The 22,395-nt window shown below is 42.4% G+C and overlaps 1 protein-coding gene across 2 annotated transcripts in view; it reads right to left on the bottom strand.

Annotated features, from left to right (window-relative positions):
- The window catches only part of NELL2 (neural EGFL like 2), a 240,447-nt gene extending 218,379 nt beyond the window's left edge, over positions 1-22,068 (bottom strand). Inside the window, exons 1-2 of one of the 2 annotated variants that reach the window (XM_038381970.2) lie at positions 21,392-22,068; positions 20,832-20,960 (exon numbers count right to left, since the gene is read on the bottom strand). In XM_038381970.2, the coding sequence (XP_038237898.1) occupies positions 20,832-20,960; positions 21,392-21,446 (184 nt within the window). In that variant the 5' untranslated portion in view covers positions 21,447-22,068. Of the gene's footprint in view, positions 1-20,831; positions 20,961-21,076; positions 21,263-21,391 lie in introns of those variants that run through there. The other variant, XM_038381978.2, reaches the window with a different exon arrangement.
- Between the last annotated feature and the right edge of the window lie 327 nt (positions 22,069-22,395).

The following is a 22,395-nucleotide window of genomic DNA, read 5'->3' as shown; positions in this document are numbered from 1 at the left end:
AAAGCAAAACTAAACAAAGTGACCTGAAACCAAATCATTTCATCAGATAAAAGCAAGGGGAAAATTTCAGTTTGTTCTGCAGCAACTGGTGAAGTTCCAATCATCCTTGCTTTGCTGCTTTCTCTAGTCTGAATGTCAATCACATTCTTGATGTGTAGGCCACAAAGGGATATCCTCTAATTTAAAACAACTTCACTTTACTCTGATACTTGTAGGTAAAACTTGGTCTATATTTGGAAAAAATATCCATTTATGCAGCATGTGTAAAACCTGACAATTGCACACCTAAAATGGGTCACAATGGATACACTAACCTTTTCTACAGTTGGCTTCTCAACAGAAGCTACTGTGTGCACAAAACCAATCTGGGAGCATTGAGAGAATGGACATTGCTTTCGGGCTGCAATGTAGGTGGATTCAAAACACCCCGCATTAAGCGCCTAACTTGCAAACCTAACCTGAGTAGCTTGTATTTGCATAAGTATCCATGATTTCTTTCAGAGCACTCTGTATATAATGCTTTGTATTCTGTTGCCTGGGGACTGAGAATTTTAGCTTGATTTATTAGTTTTCCTTTCTATTAAATTTTATACATAGTGTGACAAAGTGGATCCTGTGCTTATTGGCAGATTTGCTTGCCTCAGAGATTCACAGCAGCCCTCCATAATTGATTCTAGTATGTTCTTAATTGGCTCCAGGTGTCTTAATTGGCTTGCCTGTCTTAATTGGTTCTTGCAGGTTCCTCATTGCTCTAGTACAGCCCCTGCTCTGGTCACTCAGGGAACAGAAAACTGCTTATCTAGTGGCCAGTATATCTGCCTTCTACTACTCTGCTGTACCCAACTGGCCTGGGTCTATCACAATAGTTTAAGAGACAAATTGTCACTGTGACACAATAAAACAAAAGAATAAAAAACACTAGACAATATAATACAATATGATAGTTGACTGGGAACCACCCACCCAACCTTGGGACAACAAGAAGTTACAGTTCATCAGGACAGGGTTTGCAAACCTGAGACTGTCCTGGGCAAATCAGAGCTGTTGGTAAGTTAGGCATTCAATGTTAATCAATAATAGCATTTCATATCTTTGCTGGAGCATGCTGCAAAACAGGTGATAAAATATGAGGGTGAGAATGACTATGCAGTGTTCAGTCTCTGAACATGCCCACTGTAAACTAGATTTTTCTAGAAGCCTGAGGAAAGTCATGCTAAGCCGAGAGTTTGTGCAGTGCCTTTTCTCAAACCCGATTCGTGAGTGTGTACTTAAAATAACCATCCTTAGCATTTTTTGTGAGCCTGCAAAATAATTTTTCAGCACCTACACCTTGAAATATACTGAGTCCTCTCAACCATGATCATACCTCAGGGCTAGCTCTACAATTTTGGGTAGGGTCATTTAAATGACTCTTTGGAGCATATCTGTATTAAACTAACTCTTTTTATATACACATGTAGGAAGGTGAGTTTGTTTCTCTACCCCTAGCCACCTGCTGCAGAAGTGAAGGCCAACTGATTTTGAGCAGTTGCCAGCATTTAAACAGCCATTGCCAGGGATAATTCCCCAAGTAAATTGCAGGTCAGGGGAATGCTGTGTGCCTTCTAGTGAACTTCAGCATATATACTGCACTTCACAAATGCTTCTGTCTGGTCGCTACATATTATCATCCCCATTTTAGAGACAGGGGAAACACAGGCTGAAAGGTTAATTGTCGTAGCTCAGGCCACAAAGAGAGTACATTTGAGTGTCAGGATTAGTATTAAAGATTCCTCTATTCCCCATTTCAGGTGTAATACAGTACCAGACCACTCTGTGATTACTAAAATACCCCCATCCTCCCTTTGGCCAAATGTCACTTTGATGTGAGAAGAGTTTATACTCGTGGGGCTACAGCTTAGAGCCATTGACAGCACATGAGACAGCCTATCCCACACAACTGCAAATTGGCTTTCATTCTCTCAGAAAAACAAAGGATTCATGACCATAGGTTTCATGGATCCCAACAACCTATATATTAGGGCTGTCAAGCGATTAAAAAAATTATTTGCGATTCATTGCACTGTTAAATAATAATAGAATAACTTTTATTTAAATATTTTTGGATGTTTTCTACATTTTCAAATATATTGATTTCAATTACCACACAGAATACAAAGCATACAGTGCTCACTTTATATTTATTTTCATTACGAATATTTGCACTGTAAAAAACAAAAAAAATTGTATTTTTCAGTTCACCTAATACAAGTACTGTTGAGCAATCTCTTTATCATGAAAGTTGAACTTACAAATGTAGAATTATGTACAAAAAATAAACTCCACTCAAAAATAAAACAAGGTAAAACTTTAGAGCCTACAAGTCTACTCAGTCCTACTTCTTGTTCAGCCAATTGCTCAGACAAACAAGTTTATTTACATTTGCAGGAGATAATGCTGCCCACTTCTCGTTTACAATGTCACCTGAATGTGAGAACAGGTCCTCTGGAATGGTGGCCAAAGCATGAAGGGGCATACAAATGTTTAGCATATCTGGCATGTAAATACCTTGAAATGCTGGCTACAAAACTGCCACGTGAATGCCTGTTCTCATTTTCAGGTGACACTGTAAATGTAAACAAATTTATTTTCTTAGTGATTGGCTGAACAAATAGGATTGAGTTGACTTGTCAGCTCTAAAGTTTTACATTGCTTTGTTTTTGAGTGCAGTTATGTAACAAAAAAACCCCTACATTTGTAAGTTACATGTATATATATCAGAATGGAACATCCAGCTCTAGTGACTGGTTTACATCAGGATATTTTCATATATATATACATACACACACACACACACACACACACACACACACTTTCAAGACTCTTTGCAAGTAAACCGTGAGAAACATACTTTTAGAAAAAAGGTCAAAACTGTGACTGTCCTTTATATTTCTAAGTCTCCAAAATAGAAGTAGGAGGCCTTGGCTTCCAGGGCTCTAAAGGTTGACTATGCTTAATGGACATTATAGACTTTAACCTTCCACACTTATATTGCAACTACTAAATCCTACCAAAGAGTCAAAGGAATAAAGACTCAGTCAACATACACTGGCACCTTTTTACCTTCTTTTTATCTAGTTTTGGAATGGAAGCTGGTAGAGAAAATTAGGCAGTAGAAAGTGACCCAGGGAGAGCAACTCAGCAGGCACCTTGCAAGGTGCTGTTAGAGCCCAGTGGCCCTGGGCTCCCCTAGCACTGCCCCTACTACAGGAGGGACCCAAACCACATGCTGACCTCATTGTACCTCCATTTAAAGGAGGGCCTGAATTGCAAGACCTAGTCACTGGGATGTGGCACTAAGTGCTCATCACGAGGCCACCTAACTCACCCACATACATTGCACTATGATTTTTATTTTAATTACCAGTTTTCCATGGCCCCACAGTCTATGTTCTGACAGTCTTATTAACAGCTAGTGCAAATTTGAAAGATGCTCTCTTTTGTTTGCTTTCCTCATTAGATAATACAGAACGTCTGCCATATTTCCTGCAATACCTGGCCAGTAAGCTTGTTCGTGGGTTGTCTGGGGCTGATACCAACCCAAAAGTCAAGCCATTATTCTGGAACAAGGACTTAGAAGTATTAGTGAAGAGCAGGATTTCCATTTGTTATAATCATCCTCCAATTCCATTTGGAGATTGTGACTAGTGTAGATAATTTTTCAGTCTTGAAATCATATAGAAAACTGTTTTGGAAAAACCTTAAACCTGTGGAGAAAAATCAAGCTTGTCTTGGTTTGTGCTACTGCTGTAGCAGCATATGCACTTTGTTATGCTCTACTGTATACTGCCACATGAACACAATGTACCACTTTGACCTAACAGTGAACAAAAATATCACATTGAGCAATGCTGCTAAGTCTGACACACAAACTGAAGACAGCAAGGAAAATATCCCACTGTCTTCCAGCACAACTAGTACCATAAAAGGGCACAACACAGGTTAAAAAAATTATCTTATTTCCTAGCCTGAGTTCCATGACACAGATCAGGGTTACAAAAGGCTATATCCATCACATGGCAGGCGTTGGTATAAGAAAGAAAGAAAGAATCAAACTAGACTAATAAAGCCAATTATTACACTGCACAAACAGGAAAATTTAAATTGAAGGTCTCCAAAGAGATGAGAGAATTATGACAAGTTATTGTACAAGCACCAATAAAATTCAGAGACTAATGGTTTCTGATCACCCAGTCACTTCTTGTTCACCTAACCATTTCTTCTGTTGAGGCCTATTTGGCTGCCGAGGTGGATTTAACACCTGAACCTTGTTTGCTGCTCTTGGTGTTTTTTCATTGTCAGCAACCATGAGGGCATGTGTTACCTCTGTCAGTAGCATTCTGAATATCCTAAAGAAAGTCTGTGTTCTCTGGTTTTCTGCAGATGTCTTCTGTTCTTCCTATAGTACTGACCTTCACATATAGTTATGATGTATGACACTAGAGAGGACAGTATAGCTGTTATTTTGATAGGTTGACAGTTACTTTCTGTTTGGAAGCTAACCCCTCATATTTGCAATGGCGGTTATTGTTATAGTATCTGTTATGTGCCGATTTCCTGGTGTATAATTCTTTTATAACTATTTCAAGGTTAATTGACTGTTCCACAAGCTTGTTAGATGCTAGGGCTAAAGTTTTTCTTTTCCGTCTAAATTGATGAATAAAGAGTTAATAGAGACTGATCTTTATTTCCTGGCCCCAAACACATGACATGGCTTATAATTACTAAAAATTAAGGCGGCTCAGTAGCTATTGACTTGGAGGTGATCAAAAACCAGAATTTCCCCCTCCCAGGGGAAATTCTGCCATTTCAACATTTGTTTTAATGCCAAACAGGGATAAAAAAGTTGAAACAAAATCTTTTTCTGGAAAGTTCTTAAAAAATTTTGATTATGAATGCAGAGGGAGATATTTCCATGTGTGATGGGAGATGTAGTCCAGCTAGGGAACACAGGCCATGGGAAGAATTGGGACATGAGGGAACCAGAACTACAGGTCCCATGAGACACCACACTAGACATTAATATTGACCCAACACAAACTATTTAGTTTTGATTTTTTTCTGATGGAAAATTGTGCCCAAATCAGATTTCAATGAATACCCATTTTTCTAGGAAAATGTTTTATTTTAATTTTTTCTCACGAGTCCCAGTGAATACTATCATAGGTACTAAAAGTAATGCCCAATCTACAATGCTAGGATGAACAAAGGTTAGAACAGCAGCTTGAACTTTGATTTTCTTTGCATTTGTATGTTTTAATTCATTATGTCAGTTTTATGTAAAACACTTTTAAAGTAAACTCTAAGCCCTGGTCTACACGAGGCGTTGAGGTCGAATTTAGCAACGTTAAATCGAAGTAACCCTGCACCCGTCCACATGACAAAGCCCTTTTTTTTTTTTTTTTTTTTTTTTTTTTTTTTGACTTAAAGGCCTCTTACAATCGGTTTCCTTACTCCACCCCCGACAAGGGGATTAGCGCTGAAATCAGTTTTGCTGGGTCGAATTTTCTGGGACCTCTGGTGAGTGCACCTTTTAAAATACTATACAAGGTTTAAAAGCCAGCATGTTTAATGATTAATTTGCCCTGGCATTCGTGGCTCTCCTGGATATACTCCCAAACCCTTTGCAAAAGGTTTCTGGGGAGGGCAGCCTTATTCCATCCACCATGGTAGGACACTTTACCACGCCAGGCCAGCAGCACGTACTTGGGAATCACTATAGAACAAAGCATTGCAGTGCATGTTTGCTGGTGTTCAAACAACATCTGTTCTTTATCTCTCTGTGTTATCCTCAGGAGAGTGATATCATTCATGGTCACCTGAAATAGGGTGCTTTTCTTAAGGGAACATTCAGAGGTGCCTGTTCCTGCTGGGCTTTTTGCCTATGGCTGAACAGAAATGTTCCCCGCTGTTAGCCACGCGGTGGGGGGAGGCAAAATGCGACCTTGTAACGAAAGCACATGTGCTATGTATGTAATGTTCACAGCAAGGTTTACCATGAAAGAGTGTACCCATTGTTCTATAAAAATGTGTCTTTTTAAAATACCACTGTCTTTTTTTTTCTCCACCAGCTGCATGTGTTTCAAGGACCACAGGATCTTCTCCTTCCCAGAGGCTAGCGAAGATTAGAAGGCAAAAAAAAAAAAAAAAAAAAAAACGCACTCGCGATGAAATGTTCTCTGACCTCATGCTGTCCTCCCACACTGACAGAGCATAAACGAATGCATGGAGGCAGACAATGTCAGAGTGCAGGAAAGCACAAAATAACCGGAAGGAGAGGTGGCAGGCTGAAGAGAGGGCTGAAGCTGAAAGGTGGTGGCAGCGTGATGAGAGGAGGCAGGATGCAATGCTGAGGCTACTGGAGGATCAAACTAATATGCTCCAGCGTATGGTTGAGCTGCAGGAAAGGCAGCAGGAGCACAGACCGCCGGCTACAGCCCCTGTGTAATGAACCGTCCTCCTCCCCAAGTTCCATAGCCTCCTCACCCAGACGCCCAAGAACACGGTGGGGGGGCCTCCGGCCACCCAGCCACTCCACCCCAGAGGATTGCCCAAGTAACAGAAGGCTGGCATTCAATAAGTTTTCAACTTTTAAAGTGCTGTGTGGCCTTGTCCTTCCCTCCTCCACCACCCCTCCTGGGCTACCTTGGTAATTATCCCCCTATTTGTGTGATGAATTAATAAAGAATGCATGAATGTGAAGCAAAAATGACTTTATTGCCTCTGCAAGCAGTGATCGAAGGGAGGTGGGAAAGTTGCTTAGCTTACAGGGAAGTAGAGTGAACCAAGGGGCAGCAGATTTCATCAAGGAGAAACAAACAGAACTTTCACACCGTAGCCTGGCCAGTCATGAAACTGGTTTTCAAAGCTTCTCTGATGCGCACCGCACCCTCCTGTGCTCTTCTAACCGCCCTGGTGTCTGGCTGTGCGTAACCAGCAGCCAGATGATTTGCCTCAACCTCCCACCCTGCCATAAATGTCTCCCCCTTACTCTCACAAATCTTGTGGAGTGCACAGCAAGCAGTAATAACAGTGGGAATATTGGTTTCGCTGAGGTCTAACCGAGTCGGTACCCTGCGCCAGCGCGCTTTTAAATATCCAAATGCGCATTCTACCACCATTCTGCACTTGCTCAGCCTGTAGTTGAACAGCTCCTGACTACTCTCCAGGCTGCCAATGTATGGCTTCATGAGCCATGGCATTAAGGAGTAGGCTGGATCCCCAAGGATAACTATAGGCATTTCAACATCCCCAATGGTTATTTTCTGGTCTGAGAAGAAAGTCCCTTCCTGCAGCTTTTGAAACAGACCAGGGTTCCTGAAGATGCGACTGTCACGTACCTTTCCCGGCCATCCCACGTTGATGTTGGTGAAATGTCCCTTGTGATCCACCAGTGCTTGCAGCACTATTGAAAAGTACCCCTTGCGGTTTATGTACTCGCTGGCTTGGTGCTCTGGTGCCAAGATAGGGATATGGGTTCCGTCTATGGCCCCACCACAGTTAGGAAATCCCATTGCAGCAAAGCCATCCACTATGACCTGCACATTTCCCAGGGTCACTACCCTTGATATCAGCAGATCTTTGATTGCACTGGCTACTTGCATCACAGCAGCCCCCACAGTAGATTTGCCCACTCCAAATTGATTCCCGATTGACCAGTAGCTGTCTGGCATTGCAAGCTTCCACAGGGCTATTACCACTCGCTTCTCAACTGTGAGGGCTGCTCTCAACTTGGTATTCTTGCGCCTCAGGGCAGGGGAAAGCAAGTCACAAAGTTCCATGAAAGTGCCCTTACGCATGCGAAAGTTTTGCAGCCACTGAGAATCGTCCCAGACCTGCAACACTATGCGGTCCCACCGGTCTGTGCTTTTTTCCCCGAGCCCAGAATCGGCATTCCACCGCATGAACCTGCCCCATTAGCAACATGATGCCCACATTGCCAGGGCATGTGCTTTTGAGAGAATTCTGTGTCCATGTCCTCATCACTCTCGTCACCGCGCTGACGTCGCCTACTCACCCAGTTTCGCTTTGTCAGGTTCTGGTGCTGCATATACTGCTGGATAATGCGTGTGGTGTTTAATGTGCTACTAATTGCCAAAGTGATCTGAGCGGGCTCCATGCTTGCCGTGGTATGGCATCTGCACAGAAAAAAGGCGCGGAACGATTGTCTGCTGTTGCCCTGACGGAGGGAGGGGCGACTGACAACATGGTTTACAGGGTTGGCTTACAGGGAATTAAAAATCAACAAAGGGGGTGGCTTTGCGAGAAACTGAATGGCCGCCTCACGGATAGAACTCAAAACCTCAAGAATAGAACTCAAAACTGGGTTTAGCAGGCCGTCGATTTCACAGAGGGAGGGAGGGAGGAGAAAATGAATACAAAACAAATCTGGTCTATTTCTTGTTTTGAGCCACTTCATCTATCTTTTATACATCTTGCTGGCAGCAGACTGTGCAGTATGACCGCTAGCCATTGTCACCTCCTGGGTGCTCGGCAGAAGACGGTGCAGTATGACTGCTGGCCATCGTCTTCTGCTAGCTGCAGATTAAAAGACAGTGCACTGCCGGTAGGACTCAATCGCCATGAGACGAAACAAGGGAAATGACCTGGCTGAGTCACTCCCATGTTTGTCCAGGCACCCGGTTAAAAGAGCACCCAGGACTACGTTGATGATGGCTACCAGTCATACTGCACTGTCTGCTGCCAAAAGGCAATAAACTTCTGCTGTGTAGCAATGCAGTACCATGTCCGCCAGCATGCAGGAGACATACGGTGACAGTTAGCTGAGCGGGTTCCATGCTTTCCATGGTATGGTGTCTGCACAGGTAACTCAAGAAAAAAGGCGCAAAACGATTGTCTGCTCTTGCTTTTACGGAGGGAGGGAGGGAACGGGGGCCTGATGATATGTACCAAGAACCACCCGCAACGTTTTAGCCCCATCAGGCACTGGGATTTCTACCCAGAATTCAAATGGGCAGTGGAGACTGCAGGAACTGTGGGATAGCTACCCACAGTGCAGAGCTCCGGAAGTCGACGGTTACCTCGGTACTGTGGGTACAGTTCGCCGACTACATGCACTTAGAGCATTTGTGTGGGGACACACACTCTCGACTATATAAAAATGCTTTCGATAAGGTCGAATTTATAGAAGTCCGTTTAATTTTGTAGTGTAGACATACCCACGAATACACGAGAACTATGGGAATGATTTTCAAACGCACAAAGGGAAATCCTTTGATCTTAATTGGTGTTGGGCATTTAATTTCCCTTTATATCTTTAAAAATCTGCCTCTCTAGTTCCCCTCACCTGTGAGCGCGCGCACGCACACACACTATGCTCTAACTGATCCTTCATCACCATAGATTTATATAAAATAGAGCTGAAAAATGCTAATTAGATCAGCCAGTTGGTCCCCACCCAATGCATTAAAATATGACTGTAACCTAGCTTATAATTTTCTAGAATTTTTCCACTCTGCCTTTACAAGAGCAAAGTGATGGGAACTTCCATCATTTCCTTTCAGTGATTAAACACAATATAATATAGCTCACTGTCAGGAAGATTTTTCTGATTGTTTCTTGAAATTTTCCTTTCTTAGTTTTACCTTTCAGAATCTAAATAATTCCTTCCTTCTTAGAGTTTACAGCCTTCTAAAACTTGTAGACAGTTATCATCTTACATCATAGTCATTGCTTAGACAAGCTATATATAATATATTTAGTTCCTTTAATCTTTCTTAGTAAGTCAATCCTCCTTGCTATATAATAATTTTTATTGTTGTCCTCTGACCTCCTTGCTTTCAATCAATGTCTTTTTGAGATGGATGAGCCCAGAAACAAATGCAAATTGCAGGTGTAGTCTCAGTAAAGCCAACTATCAAATTCCTGCTCCATGACTGGCTGCCTCTGCCTTTGCAGCAAACCCCCTCCCCACAAACCCTACATGGTCCATTGGATTAATCTATTTATACCCAAACATTTTAAAAAGATGGATTTAGAGAAAATTTAAAAGAGGATTATTGACCAGAGAACTTACTTATTCCTGTTGGGCCCTTAAGACTTTTACAGGTGGTGATGTTTAAAGTCCAATGATACTAGTTCCAGAGATAGTGATTATAAGGGCTGCCTTGAATGGTCCATTATGCAAATACCTGTTTAGAGAGTTATTAAAACACAGATTTTTTTACCTCAAAGCCACAAAAGTTCCTTTGGAATGTTTCTGGTTTGCTATTTGCCTTTAGGGACTTTTACAATGCAGTCTATGTTGTCAAGGCTGACATGAGTCTTCTTTATGATAAGGATTCTTGCGACCATAAACTACAGCCACTGTGGTCCAATCCTGTCAAATTTCACTAGAAGAGTCCACAGTTTATGGATCACTAACAATATGGATTGTAATATCTCCTTTTGAAGAATGACAGTCGGCCCTCAATATTTTGCTGCTGCAAATGTATGTTCAATCTATATGCTAAAACCCTCATTAACATTGTTTTCAAAGTTCTGTTCTATTCTATTCGTGTGCCCGACTCTAGACTTCTCTTAAGGCTAGCATCTGTCAAGAGTTGCTGGTTGGGTACAGAATCCACTTTTCTAAAGTCATATTACACAGCTATCACCCAACTGTTTGGTGAACCTGAAGAGACTACAGAAGGGCAGTGCCGAACCAAAAAAGACATTTTTGAATTACAGGAATACAAAACAACATTTGAAACCACTTTCTATTTTATCATCTGCAAGTCTGTAAATTAAAAATGGCTACATTGATTTTTTTTTTCAGGTTTAATAAAAACAAACATATTCCCTGGCTTAACCTTAATCATATTATGTTAGCAACAAATTTGTTTTATTATTTTTAGGGCTAAGTTATAATTACCTGAACTTTCCAAATAAGCATTTATAATGGAAAAGCGATGCAACTCTTGCTACCTATAACCAAAGGGCTCCAATATTACAGTGGCACCCCTTTTACATCATATTAAGTCTATTTTTTCTAGGGCAAAACCATTAGATACCCTAGTGATGGGCATATTAGTGTATCTTAGAGCTTGAAATAAAGCTAAAGAGGGATTTAGATAAAACAGATGGACGCTGGAGAAGTGACAAGGACTCACTTTCAGATCACGGCACTGAAATATTTTCTAGTTCTTCATCACATACACAACTCTCCCTTGAGCTTTTAACATGACAGAATTGGATGCTGTGCTGAATTTGAAACCTGAGAGATATTGAAACATGACAAACCATAGGGAGCTGAAGAGTAATCACATGAAAGAGGAGTTTCCCATGACAGCCAAATATAATCTCAAACTCTTATATACTGGCTTTAAATACATTATGCACTCAACTCTTTACCTGCTTGAGACAAACAGGAGGTAGCCAAATTCTTAAGGACCACCACTGTGTAACACTTACACATGGGAAATATCTGGCCTGTGTGAAGTAAAACACTCTGGGACATATATTGCAACCACATGCAGTATTTTTGGGGACCGCTGTATTAAGTTTATGAATGGTTTATGTACAACTGTGTTCTACTCCATGTGGGAGAGTTACCACAAATCCTCCAGGAACTAAAAACAGCAGATTATCAAGACGAGTCACTGAGACCAAACAACTCCAGAAAGGTACCACCCCCAGCATGTATCATGATCAATGGAACTGGAGTCAGAGGATCCAGGTTCCCTGGAAGGACTGTTATTGAATGGAATGAGCTAGGCCACATGGAGAAAGCAATGCACAGGGTTAATAAATGCCATGCAACTGTCTCAATAGGTGGGGGAACTTGATGTGGCTGGCGGTGAAAGGGGAACAGTCCCAGCAGCAAGAGAGGGAGACACTCGCTAAGGAACACTAGGTAGGCTCCCCCCAGGAGTCTCTGGCAACTATTGGCTGTGGAGGGAGCATGCTGATTGGCCAGCATTCCCCAGCTCTCAGGATCTAACAAACCAGGGGGAGGCTGGGTTAAGAGAAGTAAAAGACCTGGAATTTTGATGATGGATCTCAGGCTTATGGGATAGGGTCAGATCTTGTGGCCCTTGCAAGTCAAGATGAGTCCTTGTGGCCCTTGTAGGCCATAGTCCCCACCCCCTGTCCCCTCATGGGGAGGAGGGTGCTGGGACCCAGAGAGAGCTGAGTCCTGGGAGGAATGGGCTGAGGAAAGCCTACCCTGAGTTATAGGTTATACAGTAAGGAGCCCTGTAACCCACACACTGGAACCAATTAAGTGCCTGGTATAGGAGAGTATGGGTGATGGGTGGGTAGCACCCCTCCTCTGTGTTGAAATTTACCAAAAAGTTGTGGCCTGCCGCTTAATTCTGTGCATGAATCTGTCCTCATTTTTCCACTGTGTCCACATCAAAGTTCCACTTGTTCAACTTAACCTGCATTCAGCTTCACTCTTTGCTAATGAAACACTGAAGAGGTTTGCATATACTGGTTCAAACTGGGTATTCCATAGACTGACACAAAGAAAGGGATTTTGATATAAAAAGCTGAGCTTGAACTGGCACAGGGCTTTCTTTCTAAGCCAGCAAATGGACATGAACTTTTGTCCAAAGGGGCTTCAATCCTGCTAAAGGACTGGAAGGACTTTGGGTTACCAGGGTCCTGTAAGATTGATGGGTGACTCCTGGTATGTTTAGTGTGCATTTAAATCAGTTTATTGGGTTTTTAATGTTTTGTCTTGTTGCTTTTTCCCTATGAATAGATTCATAGATACTAAGGTCAGAAGGGACCATTATGATCATCTAGTCCGACCTCCTGCACAACGCAGGCCACAGAATCTCACCTACCCACTCCTGCAAAAAACCTCTCACCTATGTCTGAGTTATTGAAGTCCTCAAATCGTGGCTTAAAGACTTCAAGGAGCAGAGAATCCTCCATCAAGTAACCTATGCCCCAGAAGAAGGTGAAAAACCTCCAGGGCCTTTTCCAATCTGCCCTGGAGGAAAATTCCTTCCCAACCCCAAATATGGCAATCAGCTAAACCCTGAGCATATGGGCAAGATTCACCAGTCAGATACCCAGGAAAGAATTCTCTGTAGTAACTCAGATCCTACCCCATCTAACATCCCATCACAGGCCATTGGGCCTATTTACCATGAATATTTAAAGATCAATTAATTACCAAAATCATGTTAACCCATCATACCATCTCCTCCATAAACTTATCGAGTTTAATCTTAAAGCCAGATAGGTCTTTTGCCCCCACTGCTTCCCTTGGAAGGCTGTTCCAGAACTTCACTCCTCTGATGGTTAGAAACCTTCCTCTAATTTCAAGTCTAAACTTCCCAATGACCAGCTTATATCCATTTGTTCTTGTGTCCACATTGGTACTGAGCTTAAATAATTCCTCTCCCTCTCCAGTATTTATCCTTCTGATATATTTATAGAGAGTAATCATATCTCCCCTCAACCTTCTTTTAGTTAGGCTAAACAAGCCAAGCTCCTTGAGTCTCCTTTCATAAGACAGGTTTTACATTCCTCGGATCATCCTAGTAGCCCTTCTCTGTACCCGTTCCAGTTAGAATTCATCCTTCTTAAGCATGGGAGACCAGAACTGCACACAGTATTCCAGGTGAGGTCTCACCAGTGCCTTGTATAACAGTACTAAAACCTCCTTATCATACTAGAAATACCACACCTGATGCATCCCAAGACCACATTAGCTTTTTTCACGGCCATATCACATTGGCGGCTCACAGTCATCCTATGATCAACCAATACTCCAAGGTCCTTCTCCTCCTCCATTACTTCTAATTTATGTGTCCCCAACTTATAACTAAAATTCTTGTTATTAATCCCTAAATACATAACCTTACACTTCTCACTATTAAATTTCATCCTATTACTCCAGTTTACAAGGTCATCCAAATCTTCCTGTATGATTTCCCGGTCCTTCTCTAAATTGGCAATACCTCCCAGCTTTTTATCATCTGCAAACTTTATTAGCACACTCCCACTTTTTGTGCCGAGGTCAGTAATAAAAAGATTAAATAAGATTGGTCCCAAAGCTGATCCCTGAGGAACTGCACTGGTAACCTCCCTCCAGCCTGACAGTTCACCTTTCAGTAGGATCCGCTGTAGTCTCCCTGTTAACCAATTCCTTATCCACCTTTCATTTTTCATATTGATCCCCATCTTTTCCAATTTAACTAATAATTCCCTATGTGGCACGGTATCAAATGACTTACTGAAATCTAGGTAAATTAGATCCACTGCGTTTCCTTTGTCTAAAAAATCTGTTACCTTCTCAAAGAAGGAGATCAGGTTGGTTTGGCACAATCTACCTTTTGTAAAAGCATGTTGTATTTTGTCCCATTTACCTCAATGTCCTTAACTACTTTCTCCTTCAAATTTTTTTTCCCAAGACCTTGCATGCTACAGATGTCAAACTAATAGGTCTGTAGTTACCCAGATCACTTTTTTCTCCTTTCTTAAAAATAGGAACTATGTTAGCAATTCTCCAATCATACGGTACAACCCCTGAGTTTACAGATTCATTAAAAATTCTTGCTAATGGGCTTGCAATTTCAGGTGCCAATTCCTTTAATATTCTTGGATATAGATTTAGTCCCATTAAGCTGTTCGAGTTTCATTTCTACCTCAGATATGGTAATATCTACCTCCATATCCTCATTCCCATTTGTCATGCTACCATTATCCCTAAGATCCTCTTTAGCCTTATTAAAGACTGAGGCAAAGTATTTGTTTAGATATTGGGCCATGCCTACATTATCCTTGATCTCCACTCCATCCTCAGTGTTTAGCGGTCCCACTTTTTCTTTCTTTGAATAAATGTGCTTGCTTAAGAAAGAGCTGTTTGGATTACCGGTAAATCACATCTATCATAGCCCTCAGAGAGAAAGCAAAGCCCAGGTGCTGGCCATGAGGCAGACTGGCTTGCTGGGGATAGCACAATGTAAGACAGGGGGCTGTGCAACCTTAAAACCCCTGCTCAGAAGGGAGTGGGATATGGGTCCCTGCCCAGAGATAGGTGGGGGCCTGTAGCATAGACAAGTCTCTCTATTCTTTCATATTCTTTTTACATTTATCTGATGGAAAGTCACTACAGCCAAAAATATTCCAATATTTATTAACTGTCTGACTGCACTTTTCTGTCAGTCCTCTTATTTTTTCTTTCCTTTGATAGATATATACTTTCCTTAGACTTCCATCCAATAATAACACAAACATCATGCAGCTCCATTCCTTGATTCTCTTTTTTATATGCCTATTTTTACATGCTGTAGAATGATCTGTTCACCCACTCCACGTCTCCTGTAACTTGATGCAAGAGGAGTTCATGATGGACTGTCTGGTCATTTGTGTTTGTGCAGCACCCAAAGCAAAGGTACTGGGGCTTTGGGACACCACCAGAGTATAAATGATACAGAGCCTGAACTTCAGAGACAGAATAATACAAAAGTATTACTCACAGTAGTGGTTTAAAGAAACTAAGTTACACCTACTGTCCTTATTTTGGTGCTAAAATCTGAGAACACAATTTTCTATTAGCAGTTAAACAATTTATTTAAATGGGATTATATACATGAATAAATATTTTACTGGACTCTGAAAAGATCAGCATTTGGCAGGATCAAACCCATAATGTTCAAACTTTTCATTAGTCTCTAATCCATACTGTAGTTGTCCATGAAACTCCTGAAATAAAGAAGAGCAGTTCAAAATGCAAAAAATACTCTTGCAGTCATGAAATTCTGACTATTTGCAGAGAGAAAGGCTGCACCTTCTTGATCTATGGAAACTATATCATACTGTGTTATTTATAAAGGAAGAAGTATAATTAATAATAATTATTTAATGCCTGCCTCCTAAGGATCTCAAAAGGCCTTTATAATGAACAGTGAAGATAGCACATCCACTAAAAGGTTGTGCTGTAAAATTATCTTAGTGTTCAATTGTTGTTTTGACATTATGTTGTTTATATATATCACACACACATACACACACACACACCCTGATTGGCAGGGAATTCCAGAGGAAGTTTTAGAGCAGGCCTATACTTAAAATGCTGCATTGGTGCAGCTGCACCTCTGTAGCACTTAAGTAAAGACATTTCTACGCTCACGGGAGAGATTTTCCTGTTGGCGTAGCTAATCCACCTCCCCAAGAGGTGGTGGCTATGTCAATGGGAGAAGCTCTCCCATTGACAAAGTGTTGTCTACACGGAGGGTTAGGGCAGTATAACTATGTAGCTCAAGGGTGTGGATTTTTCATACCCGTGAGCAACATAGTCTGTATATAGTCCTGCCTGGGGTACCAGAGTTGTTCCTTGCAGTGTCCCAATATGTCCTTTGGTTGCTATAAGCAAGTATTACAACTGATACTTCAACATGGCAAAAGCACTTTTGCCTGAGAAGCAATTTACTGGTCATGCAGATGAGACTGGAATCTGCAAGTACTTGATAGACTTTGAGCTAATGATCACTGTGATCAAGTGCACTGATAAGAAAACAGCATAGTACTTAATGTTTTAGTTGGTGATGTCAAAGCCTTTTACCAGCAGATTCCTTATGTGGATCATGGATCTTATACACAGTCATGCAAACATTTGTGCACTAAATGTCACAACAACTATGTGGGTGAAACCAATCACTAAGCTCTTGAATTAACTCACACAGGAATATGATAAGAGAAAAAATACCCTATCACTTGTGGGTGAACAGTTTTCACAAAGTGATCACTCTATATCTGATCCATCAGCCCTCATCCTCAAAGGAAACCTGCATAACACTTTCGAAAAAGGAGCCCGGGAACTTAAAATTCATACCTTATCTAGACTAAAAATCATGGTCTTTATAAAGGCATTGGATTTATGGTTTACTACAACAATCTGTAACTCACTAACCCCCCTTTTTGTCCCGTGACTACAGGAGTGTTAATAGGCCACTTCACCTTGAATGGTCCCTTAGTTTAGCACAGGTGTCAGCAACCTTCGGCACGCGGTCCCATCAGTGTAATCCAAAGGCGGGCCACGAGATATTTTGTTTACATTTACTGTCCGCAGACCTGGCTCCCCACACCTTCCAGTGGCCACAGTTCCCCATTCCCAGCCAATGGGAGTTGCAGGAAGCAGTGGCCAGCACATCCCTGTGGTTACAATTGTGAAAACAGACAGTTGAGTTTCGTTAAAGGTAGGAGCTGTTAATTCCCAACCTCAGGGTGACTCCTTTATACCAGGTGCAACTTGGTGGGCTGAACTGCAATACTACATGTTTCCTCAGTGCAGCCGTCATTATCTCAGTCCTTTTATCCTTCAGTGACTGCACCACCTAGGATGACCAGACAGCAAGTGTGAAAAATCGGGATGGGGGTAGGGCGGTAATAGGAGCCTATATAAGAAAGACCAAAAATCGGGACTGTCTCTCTAAAATCGGAACATCTGGTCACCCTAGCACCACCATATACTTTGAGGTGTCATACATAACCAGCAAATACTGATTTCCAGTGGGTGTTCTTGGTTGTGGGCTTTTCAAGTCAATCCATATGAAATCTTGAGGTTTATAAGATTCGGACATTTCCTCTAAAAGAGTTCTTGCCATACTTGTGTTTGTGGTTGCTTGGTGACTGGTATATATCCATATTTAGCAACATCATCCTTTTAAGAAGAAGACTTCCCTCCATTTTCTATTTAAAAATGTGTTCTCCCATCAGCAACAGTGAAGTACTTACAATTGTGGTGCAATTACATCTCTGCAGTGATGGAAACCCTTGTAGCTACATAATGCTTGGTCTTGATCCTTTTGATGTCAATGGCAAAGGTACCAATGACTAATAGTGCAGGATCAGTCTGACACAGAATAAAAGGGTCTTAGCGGCTGTGACTTTGGAATGTCAAATTATTTTTGAACCTGAAACTGCATATGAAGCAATCTAGATTCTACTGAAGGAACCATGAAAGAGTGAAACTAAATTCATCATCCATTGGTTAATTATATCTCCTGGGAATATAGGTTCCTATGAGAATTAATTCTGAAAGGACAATTTTATCTAAATACCTAATTAGGCAAAAAAAAAAAAAATCCGGTGTTACAAAATGGTACAAGACCCAATTCTGCAGTCTCTTCTCAGGCAAAACTCCCATTTATATCAAAATGACTTTTTCTCCAGGTAAGGACTGCAGGAGAGAGACCGCTATTTTACATTCACTTCTTCCTCTTGTTTCTTTAATTGTCCTGTGACAGTTAGCTGTTCATGCCTCCACTGTTCTGAAATGTTTAAAGATAATGATACATTCTGCATTCAGTTCTTTTATACTTTTTAAATAGATATATCAAGAATATTTGTTGTGAATAGGATTGAATTAGGGGCCTGATTCTGCTCCCATTCAATTTCGCCAAGAACTTCCATGGGAAGAGCAACACAATTAACAAATAATCAATAGAAGCCACACTTATTTACACCAACTGAAGGTGTAGCCCAAAGACACTCTTGATAGGAAAAAAAAAAAAAAAATCACAAAATCTCATGTAGTTAAACTATATGAAGAGAGGGAAGAGAGACCCCCTCAGAGCTAGTAAAGAATCCAGGATGCCTCCAGTCTGATCATTTAAACTACTTCTGTTATTTGGTTCTTTCAGAATATGACTAAGGATTTATGTCTCTGACTACAGCCCTGGCAAGGGTGAGAAAAAATAAAATCAATAATTTTGCATTCAGCAAATTCATATACAGGAAGAAAAGATGGTCTCGTTCGCCCGGTGCTTTATTGTCGAAGACCTGAATGAAAATGATTAAATAGACCACTGGTCTGATACAGTATGGCAATGCCTATATTCCTAAATGCAAGTAAGAAAAATACAAGTCTGTCCATCCAGAGAAGACTGTCTTTATTGTAAGAAAATCAGTTATTTAGCCATATAGCAATAGGAGAAAAGCATCCAATCCTGCAACGTGCGGAAGACTTCCCAAGAGATGCTGAGTGCCCTCAGCAACCACTTTAGACAAAAGTATTTTTATTAGATATAATAAATGGACCAGGGAGAAGAACCACAATAAAAAAAAAAGGCCTGAGAGTTTAAGGTCCTATCAGTCCCATTTGTTTAGGGTCCTTGATCTTTAACAGAAGCATTGTATCAGATTAGACTGGCAATGCATCCGAGAATGACATAGCAGTTACACAAGGAGAAAGGCAGTGATTTTTAAGTCAACACTGGGGAAATATGCAATAAAATGGACTATTCTTGAAAATGACCAGTCCTATTACCATTGAAGTTAATGTGAGTTTTGACTTCCCCCCGCCCCCAATAAAAACAGCATGGGGCCTTAAATTGGAACAACTAGGTATACATTTAAACTATTTTGGAACTATGGAGCCACACAAACGTATTGCCATTCTAAGAATTATCCATTCTTGTAGAAGTCAAAGCTCTGAAATAATGAGCCCATTTCTGTTTAAATACAGTGTATGTCATAAATTTGCTCCTTTTTGAAGGCATATGTGGATGCGTCAATGTTAATGATCATAGTGACACATGCTGGCTGGAGAGGGAAACACACCACTATGGAGATTCCCCTTTAAAAGGGCCTTCAGTGACTATTAGCTTTTGGATCAATTATCTCATTAATGCAAAAGTGACAAAATTTCTATTCCCACATTATACCTCTCTCAAATTACAACTGCTCTCTCTGGGTAGCACTACCTCTTGCCTGTTGCACCAGAAATCGTTTCAGAACAGAGTAAAAACTTCTAACCCAACAAATAATGTGAACCATCAATCCTCTCTGTTTAAAAACTGCAGAGTGATGCAGGGCTTTATTCTCACTCCACCATATGTTGAACCATTTTCCCTGCTCCTGTTTAGCCACATTTAAAAAGCACATTGTAGCAGTTTTCAGATGACAGATCTACTTTCAAACATCCACCTTTCAGGATTTTTTTTTTTTTAATGAAGGCTGCAATTTCTTTTCCTCAGAATTTAATTCTTGTCAGCGGCTTGATTTAAAATCCCATGACATTTTAAAACTATAATTAAACATTAATTTGAAAATTAATAGGTATAGACAAAATAATCCAACCCAATGAGTTCAAATGATCTTTTTATCATTATTATTTCATTAAGAATGAGAACTAGATTATATGAGGGTTTTATTATTTTGGAATTAAGACCTGAAATTTATTTATTCAAACTGTGACAAGACTACTGCTTCTGTCCTTTGGCTGGCATGAGAAGTAATCAGATGTTTTAAGACGTGGCCAAAATTCATTCATTCTTTCTCTCTTATAATGGGTGCAACATTACAGTTCGGAAGGGACTCTTTTGTTCCCTGCAAATATTTACGTTTTTAGCCCCATGCCTCAAGTCTCTGGACAGTTTATTTCAGCATTTTGGTCTATTCACATAAAACTTTCAGTGAGTATTTTCTTAGCTAGAAGTGGAGCTTAGTTTAGCGTTTTCCAGCTAAAACAATTGCCCCCAGCTCAGAAGAGTGTGTTATTATTCATTGCAACCCACGACTCATAAAATAAGCCATCTGCCATCATCGTCTCTGCTGTACGTTAATTAAGTTTTCATCAATCAAAAAAAATGGGCAAGAGAGTGAAAGAAAAGCAGGCAGGGAGAGGAGGGGGGAAAAAAAACCATGACGCTTAAAGAGCAGGACGCAACCTTGCTGTTAAAAATAGATCATCTGTGCATCATCCCTCAGAAATAGTGTCAGCCATCAAGCTAATGCAAAAGTTCAGTCAAACACATTTGCCGGCAAGTTCAGAAATTATTCAAATGGCCTTGGTTGACCCCAGCCTGGAGTATAGGAAAGATGCTCGATACCTTGGAAAAGAAATGCTCTGCTCCCATTGTGCAGCCCTTGGACCTGCAGCACTCCAGCTATGGAATTTCCCAGCTGCAATTCTGACAGCACGTCAATCTGCAGCGAGGGGTCCACACCAAACCCTAAAACTGACCCAGAAACGATTAGTTACTCCATTTGCCGAGCATTTAACTTTTCGACAGCGTGAAGAAACAACAAAGAGAACAAAGTCGATTAATCCCCTAGCTCCTTCTCAGCCTAGTACCTGTCATCAGCAGCGCCTGGGAGGGACAAGCCCTCTGCCCGACTGGCATGACCTACTTCCACATACATCTCGCCATAAAGTTCCATTTTGACTCAAAAAGCCACACGAGTTTCCGCCAGAAAATTCATGCGAGTCCCCCTCCCAGGCTGCTGTGAAGAGAGAGACCGCCCTGGCTTACTCCATCTGTCTCTTCCCAGATTTTGGGGAGAGCTGTGGGATTTGGGAGATGGGGGGGAGGGGAGGTTGGTTGGTTTTTCCTCTCTCAATCTCTCGCTTTCTTCATGCTGCTTTTCAAAATGCTGCGCGTCCACTTACCTGGTCTCAGACCGACGAGAAAGCAGAAGGTGCTTAACCAACTCGCGGACTCCATGGTACGGAGCTAGTCAGTCCATATCCCCCCCCGCCCCCCTTTGAAAGCTGTGGCGAGCAAAATCTCAGAGCCACGCACCCGAGCCGCCTCCTCGTTCAATACAAAGCTCGGACCCAACAGGCGAGCGAGCAACTTAGCCTCCCGGCGGCGCACATCATCCCTGAACGCCGAGCAGCCGCCGCCCCCGCCCGGAGCCTCCGCGCCCCGCGGGCCGGGGGCCGCTGCCTGAGCACACAAGCCGGCCGCAGCCGACCAATGGAGCGAGGAGCGCAGCCCGGTCCCGCCGCCAGGCAGAGACAATGGAGAGCCTAGCGGGCGGCGAGAGAATAAATGGCTCCTCTGGGGCGGGGGAGGAGGACGAGACGCTCCTGTGGCCCTGGCTCCCCCGGGCTCGGTCTCCAAGCCTCTCCGCCGTTACCAAGCGCAGCTCCCGGGCTCAGGAGCCGCCCGCGCCGCCGCCGCCGCCGCCTCGCGGGCTCCCGCTGGCGCTCCAGCCTCCTCCCCGAGCGCGGAGGGGGAACACTCGGGGGGCAGGGGGCGGCCCGGGGCCAATAGCTGCAGGCAATGGGGGCTGTCCGACAACGCCCGCCTCCTCCCGCCCGGCGCCTCCAAGTACCATGCTGGGTTAGAGCCGGGAGGCCCGGTCTTCTCGGGGTGCTGCCTTATATGGGGCCCTCCCAGCTGCCCCACCCACCCCCTTAGGAGGACAAGATTCTCCCTGTCCAAGGGCTGGGAACCCCAGCTCCCATCAGCAGAGAGGGGCTAATGGGCAGAGGGATGGGGAGCCCCAATTACCCCTCAGCACACATCCTCCCCAGCTCCCCACTCTGCAACCCACTGGCCAAGGAGCTAAGAGGCAGTGGTGTGGGATGGCGGAATCCCATCAATATAGGGAACATCAGGATGATCTCCATGCACCTCATTAAGGGGGAGCCTGTGTGGGCCCTTC

The sequence above is a fragment of the Dermochelys coriacea genome, chromosome 1 (assembly GCF_009764565.3).
Source record: "Dermochelys coriacea isolate rDerCor1 chromosome 1, rDerCor1.pri.v4, whole genome shotgun sequence".
Lineage (NCBI taxonomy): Eukaryota > Metazoa > Chordata > Testudines > Dermochelyidae > Dermochelys > Dermochelys coriacea.
Note: the sequence above shows the minus strand (reverse complement) of the source record. Positions and strands in the feature narration are given on the sequence as shown.